The sequence below is a fragment of the Octopus bimaculoides genome, chromosome 7 (assembly GCF_001194135.2).
Source record: "Octopus bimaculoides isolate UCB-OBI-ISO-001 chromosome 7, ASM119413v2, whole genome shotgun sequence".
NCBI lineage: Eukaryota > Metazoa > Mollusca > Cephalopoda > Octopoda > Octopodidae > Octopus > Octopus bimaculoides.
In genome coordinates, this window is record NC_068987.1 from 89,632,312 (window position 1) to 89,642,470 (window position 10,159).

General features: G+C 36.4%; 2 protein-coding genes across 4 annotated transcripts in view; one reads left to right on the plus strand and one right to left on the minus strand.

Moving 5' to 3' along the window:
• The window catches only part of LOC106872801 (zinc finger and BTB domain-containing protein 24), a 45,400-nt gene extending 36,760 nt beyond the window's left edge, over positions 1–8,640 (plus strand). For all 3 annotated transcript variants that reach the window (XM_014919915.2, XM_014919914.2, XM_014919916.2), the window contains one exon: positions 841–8,640. In XM_014919915.2, the coding sequence (XP_014775401.1) occupies positions 841–1,782 (942 nt within the window). In that variant the 3' untranslated portion in view covers positions 1,783–8,640. The remainder of the gene's footprint in view (positions 1–840) is intronic.
• Positions 8,641–9,753: 1,113 nt separating this feature from the next.
• The window catches only part of LOC106872795 (uncharacterized), a 15,709-nt gene continuing 15,303 nt past the window's right edge, over positions 9,754–10,159 (minus strand). Inside the window, exon 8 of the mRNA XM_014919905.2 lies at positions 9,754–10,085. Within this exon, the coding sequence (XP_014775391.1) occupies positions 9,997–10,085 (89 nt within the window). The 3' untranslated portion in view covers positions 9,754–9,996. The remainder of the gene's footprint in view (positions 10,086–10,159) is intronic.

Sequence of the window (10,159 nt, forward strand, 5' to 3'; positions counted from 1 at the left end):
AGTGTTTCTAGCTCTTTGTCGTTTTTAGCATATAATTTTAGGTCATCCATATATAGAAGGTGGCTGACTGTTTTTCCGTAACATTTGTAACCGCATCCAGTTCTATTTAGCAATTCAGTTAAGGGTGTGAGAGCCAGGCAGAACAGGAGTGGAGAGAGCGTGTCTCCCTGGAATATTCCTCTTCTAATGGGGATGGCTTTCGTTTTCACAAGTCCCTCTTTTGTTTGGAGCTGTAGCACTGTCTGCCATTTGTTCATTGAGTGCCCTATGTATTTTATAATAATTGGTGCCACCTTGTTTATGGCTAGTGTTTCCAGAATCCACGTGTGGGGAACACTATCAAAAGCCTTTTGGTAGTCCACCCAGGCCAAGCTGAGGCCTTTCTTCTTTCTGCGGCTGTCTTCAGTTATGGCTTTATTGATCAATAATTGATCTTTACAGCCGTATGAGCCCTTGCAGCTTCCCTTCTTCTTCTTCTTATTATTATTATTATTATTATCATTATCATCATTATTATTATGACGACAATGATGATGATGATGACCACCACCACCACCACTATCATCATGATCATCATCATGTTTATTATTATTCGGTTTTGAGAACTCAGTGATCAAGATATGCAAACATTGGTTTGAATAATGTAGTAACACAAATAACATTTCTGATTTGAAAATTAAAATGATAACCATAAAAGGGAATTACTTTTAAGACAGGGTAGAATCAACCTGGCTAGAGAATGGGGGATGTTGGTATATAAGCATGTATATTTAATGACATTAATATTTCCTTTGGTTAGCTTCTATCACATTCTAATTGTGTTTTAATCTTATATTCTAGGCTCAAATATCTGCAGGTATTGGCGATGCTGGAATGCAGACTATGAACTTTTCACACCGACGTAAGCCAGCATTTGTCACCCGTGTGAGTAACGAAGAATATGAAATTATGCAAAACAATTTTGAATCTCAAACAGCTCCAGACCAAGAGGATGGAGGTTTCTCTTTGTCAAGTCTAACTTCAGCTCATCATTCCTCGTTAATGAAGTCAGAACCAAAAGACTTTGATGAATTTGAAGCAATTACTCATGAACTAGAAGCAATTGCTCATCCAAATATTAATCAAGTTATGAGCTCAGAAAATTTAATGGTGCGCCAGGTGGATCCCCTTGATCAAGATGAGAACGACCAACCCAAATCTCTAGAAGATTCTCTAGTCATACACCTGGATGGCACAACTCATTCAGAAGTACTCCGTGATGTGCATTCCAGTACTGAGCCTGATGTTGGTGTTATGTGTGCAGTGAGCACAACAGACATGCACCATGCTCAAGCGGGAGATGATGGCGATAGCATAACAAGTGAAAGCAACAATTCAAACTGTGAGCAAAGCATAACAAGCCGTGCTCCGAAAAGATCAATTCTTGGTCACCATTCAGTTAAAACATCTAAGTCACTCAATTCGCAAACACATCTTAACAGACACCGATCATTACTTCCCAACAGAACTACATCAGTGTCGACAAGTTCTTCATCTTATGCACGGATTAACAGCCGAGTGTGTCTGGTGGACTTCTCCACTGAAGAACTCATCACTCACCTCATGTCTCGTGATGATGTCTATCGGTGCGACTTCTGCTGTTTGCTATTCCAAGATGCAGCAATGTATCATCTTCATCGAAGCATGCATGACAAAATGGACTGTCGTTGTTGTAATATCTGTGGCAAGCTTTCTAAAGACAAGCATGACTTCATTGCACATTTCCTTACTGAACATAAGTAAGAGATCATTTCTGTCAATCATTTCATCAAGAATGGCATCATCAATCATGTTCAGAATCATTTGTATCTGTATATTCATGTTTCCAATAGTTTTCCAAATCTAAATACAGGATTTCCAAAATTAAAACGATACTTTTTTTTTTTTTTAATATGCTCTCTCTCTCTCTCTCTCTCTCTCTCTCTCTCTCTCTCTCTCTCTCTCTCTCTCTCTCTCTCTCTCTCTCTCATTTCAAACCTAATAGAAATTTGTTTGATTTTTCAATGTCTGTATATGTAAGGTCGTTTATCTTTATGCAGTCTTCTGTATGTATTATACATGTCTGTTTTCTCCTCATACAGGGGATGAAATAACGGAGTGGATGAGGGATATCAGCTCTTGGGTGATAAGTTTTGTATAATACACAGGCCTTGTTATTAATGATAGACAAGTGTTGTATCCAAGGAGAAATTTGTTTCTTGTGTGCTAGGAAATCAGGGTTAAACACTCCCTATGAATAGTGTTTAAGAAGGGAATAAAGTGACTGATATGACATACACTGTCTAAATAAATATGTTTGCATTTATAACAACTTATTGTCTGAGAGCAGATGATTTTGAAAATGATAAATCAGAGAATTATCCATCATAGATCTTAAGTTTAGTTATCATAAAATGGGAACAAACAGAGAATTTTTCGTTTTGGTATATATTTTTATATATTCATATGTTCATGAACATACATACACACACAATCTAATTCACACAAACACACAAACACATACACTTCACGTTTAAAAATTACAAATGTCAGTGACTCACCTCAATTTAGTTTCTCACTAAATACCTTACATTTATTCTTGTTTAAGTGCTTCAACGTTTTTACCGTTTTTTGTTGTTGTTGATACAAAGGAAGATAATGCAAAAATTCTTTTCAAAAATTTTGTGATTTTTCTTCTTTTCCAACTGAAAATTGTTAGCTAATGAAAACATGAAACTTTCTAGTCTGTGGTATCAGCCAGAGAATCCACCTTCCAAAATTTTAAGACCCAAAAGAGTTGACTGCCTCAGTTAAAAATGATTCCAGTTGTGACTCCTAGGAACTCGCACCACTGTCCTGGGAATTCACTGTGACTCATATTGTTTTATACACCAGTTATATTGTTGGTAACTTTTCAGTCATAATTATCGAAACAAATAATTTATTTTGAGGTAATGCAACCACTTGCTGTGTTACAAAGCAAACACGAATGTATTTTTTTAAATATAAATTTTAATGTCACAAGATATTCTAGCACATTCAAGTTGTCTTGTTTGTGGACAAGCTATTTTCTTCTGAAGGTGGCAGGGTATTTTTTTCAAATTATGAAAGCATAAGAATAGGGATAAATATTTACTTATATTCCTTACATTATACTGCATGATACATAAATTAATTGTTTCACATTTTGTGATCAGGGTGTTCCTCAATAACTGACCAACCATATTAACTCCATATACAGAGAGCAGTGATGTTCATGCTTTTCTCATAGGCATACATAGAGTAAATCAAATAACCACAGCTAAGAATCAAACATGGATCGTATTCTTGGTTTTACCAAGAGCTAACTACTTATGCTACCTGTGCTATACCATGTGGCATATAAATGTATACTGAGTACATTACTCTTTGTTTCTCACAAAAGCTACATGGTAACTGACCTCAGCTCTAATCCCTTTGCTTGTTCCTTTTTACCCCAGAACATCAGCCCTTTGGAATCCCCTATCCACTCATATTTTTTCCTGCAGTTATTGACTTAGAGATATTCAAGCTTAACATTAATTGCCCCAATTTCACCGGTGTCAGAGAGCCTGCAAAGGTCTTTGGCCCATCCCTTACTCTTAATTAAATCATTAGAAAGAGAAAAATGGTAATATGGGGGGTTTTGTTCCCTACAAAAACGAATCTTCTCCATGCCATTTGTAAAGGGAATGAAGGATAGATCCATTGACATTTTAACTCGCAGCCAAGAGCAGCGAAGCTTCCATCATCATGTATTCTTTTAATACATCTCTACCTTTTCCTGCAGAGAATACATTCATCTGCACCATTTGTCAGGGTCAGGGGCCTTCATGTTTTTACTATTTACTGGGAGTATGTTGATTTGGTACATGTATGTAAATCCATATAGAAAAATATATAGACGTGTAACACGATAATGTTTACACATGCAATAGTAAGTGCATTGTGGTTGGTTGCAATAAAAGCAGAATCTTCAACTAATCACTGACCTGTGTTATCCATAGATCAATTCATGATAACCATAACATGATTCACAATTGAAAATACTGTGCTCTCCCAGATCAATAATGCATGCATCAGTGATAAACAAGGCTATACGTACCAATATTAGATATGGCCAATTCATTGCTTATTTGACCTTTGAAAATTATTTTGGTCATAACCCTTTATAAGCAGGAAATAATGGTTGTTGTAAATATTGGTGTCGTCATCGTCATCATCATTATCATCATTTAATGTCCATTTTCCATGCTGGCATGGGTTGGACGGTTTGACTGAGGTCTAGTGAGCCAGTGGCTGCACCAAGCTCCAATCTGACCTGACAAAGTTTCTACAGCTGGATGCCCTTCCTAACGCCAACCACTCCAAAAGTGTAGTGGGTGCTTTTTATGTGCCACTGGCACAGGAGCCAGTCAGGTGGGCCTGGCATCGATCACGTTTGGATGGTGCTTTTTATGTACCACCGGCACAAGAGCCAGTCAGTGGGTACTGGCATTGGCCATGATCAGTTGGTGCTTTTTATGTGCCATTGGCACAGGAGCCAGTCAGGTGGACCTGGCTATACAAAATCTCAACTCCAGAAAGTAATAGTTATGAAGTTTTAATATAAGAGAGTAGGTAGGCAGAGAACTGGCAGAATTGTTAGCACACTGGACAAAATGCTTAGAGGCATTGCATCCGTCTTTAGATTCTGGGTTCAAATTCTACCAAGGTTGACTTTACCTTTCATCTTTTTGGGGTCAATAAAACTAAGTATCAGTGGAGTACTGGGGCCAATGTTATCAACTTTCCCTCTTTCCTGAACTTACTGGTCTTTTGCCAAAATTTGAAACCAATATTAGAAAGGCAGTGAGCTGACAGAATCATTAGCACACCAGGTAAATCACTTAGCAGTATTCTGTCTATCTTTATGTTCTGAGTTCAAATTCTACTGAGGTTGACTCTGCCTTTCATCCTTTCAGAGTTGATGAAACAAATACCTGTCAAGCACTGGGGTCATTGTAATCAACTTAACCCTGCCAACCCTGAAGTTGCTGGCCTTGTGCCAATATTAGATAGTAGTAGCGGTTATAAAGTTAGGATACGGTGATCTCTACTATTTCCATTCCATGAATTATTTGCATTCCTTGATGTGATGGGTAACGAAGGCAACATATTCTACTTCATATATGAGGTACCTACTGCCGTCCATGAAATATAGGTTGTCCAGCCAGTTTACAGGCTTGCAAGAACATGATGATCTCCTCACATTTAGGCAGTTGGCATAATTTTGGAGCAACTGTTTTTACAAATGAATACCAAAGCTACTGCTAACCAGTAGTAAATTAAAGATCCAAAGTTACTAATCTGGCAAATTGAAGTATACATGCTTTGCCCTAGAACAACACATCATCATCATCATCATAGTTTAGTGTCCATTGTCCATGCTGGCATGGGTTGGATGGTTTGACCAGGGCTGGTAAGCTGGAAGGCTGCACCAGATCCCAGTCTGACTTGGCATGATTTCTATGGCTGGATGCCCTTCCTAATGCCAACTACTCCAAGAGTTTAATGAGTGCTTTTATGTACCATTTGTGTGACACCGATATCTACCATGGCTGCGATATTTACTTGGCTTGATGGGTCTTCTTCTCAAGCACAACATAATGCCAAAGGTCTCGGTTGTTGCCTCCGTGAGGCCCAACATTCAGAAGGAGCTTTTCATGTGCCACCAGCATTGACCACTTTGCCTCCATGAGGCACAATGCTCGAAAGGTGCTTTTTACAAGCCACCGGCACAGGTGCCAGTTATGTGATAGTAGCATCAGCGACGCCTACGATTTCACAATGATTTGATAAAATCCAATTGATTTAATAAAGTCTAATTGATGAAGATGAACAAATTCTAAGTTTTCTATTTGAGCGATGAAATATAATTTTACAAATTTACTAAACTTGTTTCTTTATCCTTTGCTAATAATTTGAAGGCATAGCTGTATGGTTAAAAAGTCTGCTTCATAATCATGTGGTTTCAAGTTCAATTCCTCTGTATGGCACCTTGGACAATTGTCTTCTACTACAGCTATATAATATGTATGTATGCATTGTTACCTGTATGGTTTTATATTGGCACCTGTTGAGCAGTGAAGTGTGTTTATGTCTTGCATAAACAAAGTTTAGCACCTTGACCATTTGATACAGGAAAATGTGGAGTTAAGTACTTTAGTTAAAAAATTATTGGAAGGGTATCCAGACATTAGCCTCATACCAGCATGGAAAATATGGATGCATAAATGGTGATGTTTAATATTTAAAATTTGGTTATCGATGTATAATTGTATGGAAGTCCTGTTTCATTTTTAGTAATTCAGGTGGGTTTTTTTCTTTATTTTTATTGGCTTGAGACACACAAGGCTTCTGAAGTTAAGATGTTAAAGTTGGACTAGGTACCTATAACTATTTAGTTTGATATTTGATACTCCTTTTGTTGATGGATTGATAAAATAAGTCTTATTAATTTTCTAGGGTCCAGTTAGTGAGCTGGCAGAATCTTTAGCAGCATTTCTTCTGACTCTTCATGATCTGAGTTCATATTCCACTGAGGTTGATTTTGCCTTCTATCCTTTCAAATTTGATAAAAGAAAGTACCAGTGAAGTACTGGGATCAATGTAATTGACTATCCCCTTCTTTCCAAATTTCAAGCCTTGTACCTGTAGTAGAAAGGCTCGTTATTATTATTGTTGTTAAGGGTGGCGAGCTGGCAGAAATGTTAGCATGCTGGGCAAAATGCTTAGCAATATTTCGTCTGTCTTTACATTCTGAGTTCAAATTCCGCCAAGGTTGACTTTGCCTTTCATCCATTTGGGATTCAATAAATTAAATACCAGTTATGTACTGGGGTCCATCTAATTGACTGGCCCCCTTCCCAAAAATTTCGGGCTTTGTGCCTAAAGTAGAAAAGTTTATTATTGTTATTATCTGCCAAATCAGACTGGAGCCTGGTGTTGCCATCCGGTTTCACCAGTCCTCAGTCAAATCGTCCAACCCATGCTAGCATGGAAAGCGGACGTTAAACGATGATGATGATGATGATGATGATTAAGGTGGCAAGCTGGCAAAATTGTTAGCATGCTAGATAAAAATGCTTAGCGGCATTTCTTCCAGCTTTATATTCTGAGTTCAAATTCCATTGAGGTTGATTTGCCCTTCATTCTTTCAGGATTAATAACAAAGTACCAGCCAAATACTGGAGGTCTATGTAATAAAGTAGACCACCCCCCCTTCAAAATTGTAATAAAGTAGCCCACTTCCCTTCAAAATTGTTGGCATTGTGCCATAATTAGAAAGTATTTATTAGCAGGGTTTAGCAAGTTAAAAGAGTATTTATCTCAGTCTCGGTTTTGATATTCTTAAAGGTTTCCAACTAATCTTCTCCCTAAACATTCCAACAAGAAAAAAGTGAACTCAAATTTGCAGTGATTGATTCACTCTTTAACTCTTTAGCATTTAAACCAACCACATCACACCCAAATATTTTACCTATTTTAATGTTCAAACCAGCCAGATCCAGCTTCTCACACTTACCCTACAATGTCATTCTAAAAATAATCACATCGTCAAAATTTTGAAGCTATGAGATAATACACAATTAATTCCAAACTGTGAATAAATAAGTGTTACATTTAACTGAGTAATCAGAATGCTAAGAGAATTATAACAGGTTTTTGAATTTGATATATTGTTCTTTATATTTATTTGAATGCTGCTGATTTATGTATTCAATGTCGGTACTGGCCAAGTTGTCTGAATGATTGCAATTAGTTTTTATTATTATGGCAGACTCGTTAGCATGCAAAATTCCTAGCGACTTTTAGTCTGTCTTTACATTCTGAGTTCAAATGCCACTGGGGTTGACTTTGCCTTTCATCCTTTCGGGGTTGGTAAAGTAAGTACCAGTTAAGCACTGGGGTTGAAGAAATTGGCTTACCCACTCCCCGACCCCTGAACTTGCTGGCCTTGTGCAAAAATTTGAAATTATTATTATTATTATTATTTTTTTAAGCATTTGTTTTTCTTTGTAAATTCCTTCAGAAGCTGAACTTTTTGTGACTCATCTTACATAATTTAATTGTTATTATTATTATTATTATTATTATTAATAAATTATTAAGGCCCACTATTTTTACCCCTTCAACCCATCAATTGCACTCCCCGTTTTGTGCTCCTTTTTCAGAACCACTGCATTAAAAAGTGTCAACAATTTCATATCTGAACTATGACCACAGCCTTATTGATGAATGAATCACTGATATTGCAGAAACATCTCTTACAATGATTTTTAAAGACTTTTTTTTTTTTTTCTAAAACCCATTTTGTCATTTCTCAATAATACTCTAAACATATTCGATGCTATCTTTCATAGTTTGGTTCTGTTTTATTGAACCACTTTCAAACTGTTGAAGAAGCATTTTTTTTTTCTCTTTCTCTATTCATTTGGTGAGTATTCTTAACGGGTACTTTTCAAAAACTAAAGAAACTCACCCCATACTGACTGGATGGACACACAAAACACCCAAGCTTTCTGTCTCACTTAAATTCCATTAAATTCTATATTACTGTTACCTAGTTTCTCTTCCATTTCTTTCTCAATTTCTATTGTTTTGTTTTCTTTATATAACATTCCTTCCATGATATTTTGTTTTCTCTGTCAGCAGTTTCTCAGCCTTCAAAGTGAACGTATCATTTTAAAAAATCATTTTTGTACATCTTTCTATCTTCATTTCATTTTTCTACCATAGTCTTCATTTTGTTGTCAACTTAATTTTTTTTCAATAATATTGTGAGTGGATTTGATAGATGGAAACTGAAAGAAGCCAATTGTATCTCTCCCTACATGTGTGTGCCCACATGCATGTGTGTGGATTTGTTTTGGCATCACATGACAGTTGTAAATGAGTGCCTTACAAGTGGTGTCATTCCTTTACTTCTTTTAGAAACTTTCTCCATGAAAGTGTGGAGAGACTGATGCAAAGCAAGACTTCAGAGAAAATAATTCCTACTGTTTTATTTCATCCGTGACATACATATTCCCTGCCTGAACCGCACATCAGTCTGTTGCAAGGTTACTGATTTTTGCCGGCTGAACGAACTGGAGCAATGGAAAATGAAGTGTTTTGCTCAAGAACCAATGGATTAAAAGACTATTGGTGCTACCTAAAAATTAAAGCAGCCACTTATTTTAAACACAACCAGCCAGATGTTAAATGGGACAGTGAGAAGAAAATATCCTCTGTTGTGAAAATCAGCTGCCCTCTGGTTACTAATGTGGTCAGAAAAATACAGGAGAAAGAAAACGTCTGTAGGCCATCAATGTGGAGCTTGCAAACCTGGAACCCAAGATACACTTTGTTTCAGACCTGTTGTGATTGGAGCAACAGCATATATACTATACAAACCTGGCTGGAGTAAAGCATGGTTGAAATTGAGATCTTGAGGAGAGAATGCAACTCCTTAATTTGTACACTATAAATAAGTATGATATTTGGAACAATAGAAATCTGCAAGACTTTCTTAAGATTTAAAGGATGGTGACCAAAACAAGATGTTACCAAGCAGATGGTCAAAATCAACTCTAAATTAAAAAACGAAAAAGAAACACACATAAGCATGCAAGCTTGCTTGCATACATGAATGAATAAATGCACACATGTATGTATAAATAGGAAAAAAAAAGGTGAGGATAGATGTGTGTAAAATTTAATTGACTCAGTGGATTATTGGACAATTTGAAAAGACAAAGGTTTGGTCAGTATACAAAGCATTTCTAAAAATTATTTCTTAATTTTTATTAGGTTTATTAGCATGAAATTACATAACAATTAGATTCAAATACTATATACAAGTTAATCTACATTTCTTAAAAAATATTTATTAACGAAAAAATGTTGATTTCTTCTTAGTGGTTTCATAATTTGTCTTCAAACTGGTATTGGCACTTCTGAACCAACAGTTTGATATTCAGTGTTGTAGAACTTAGGAATTGTCATGATGGATGATAGGCTCGCTTCTGCAAAAACAAAATGAAAAGTCTGATAAATCTCAAGAAACTTTCCTCTCTCTCTCTCTCTCTCTCTCTCTCTC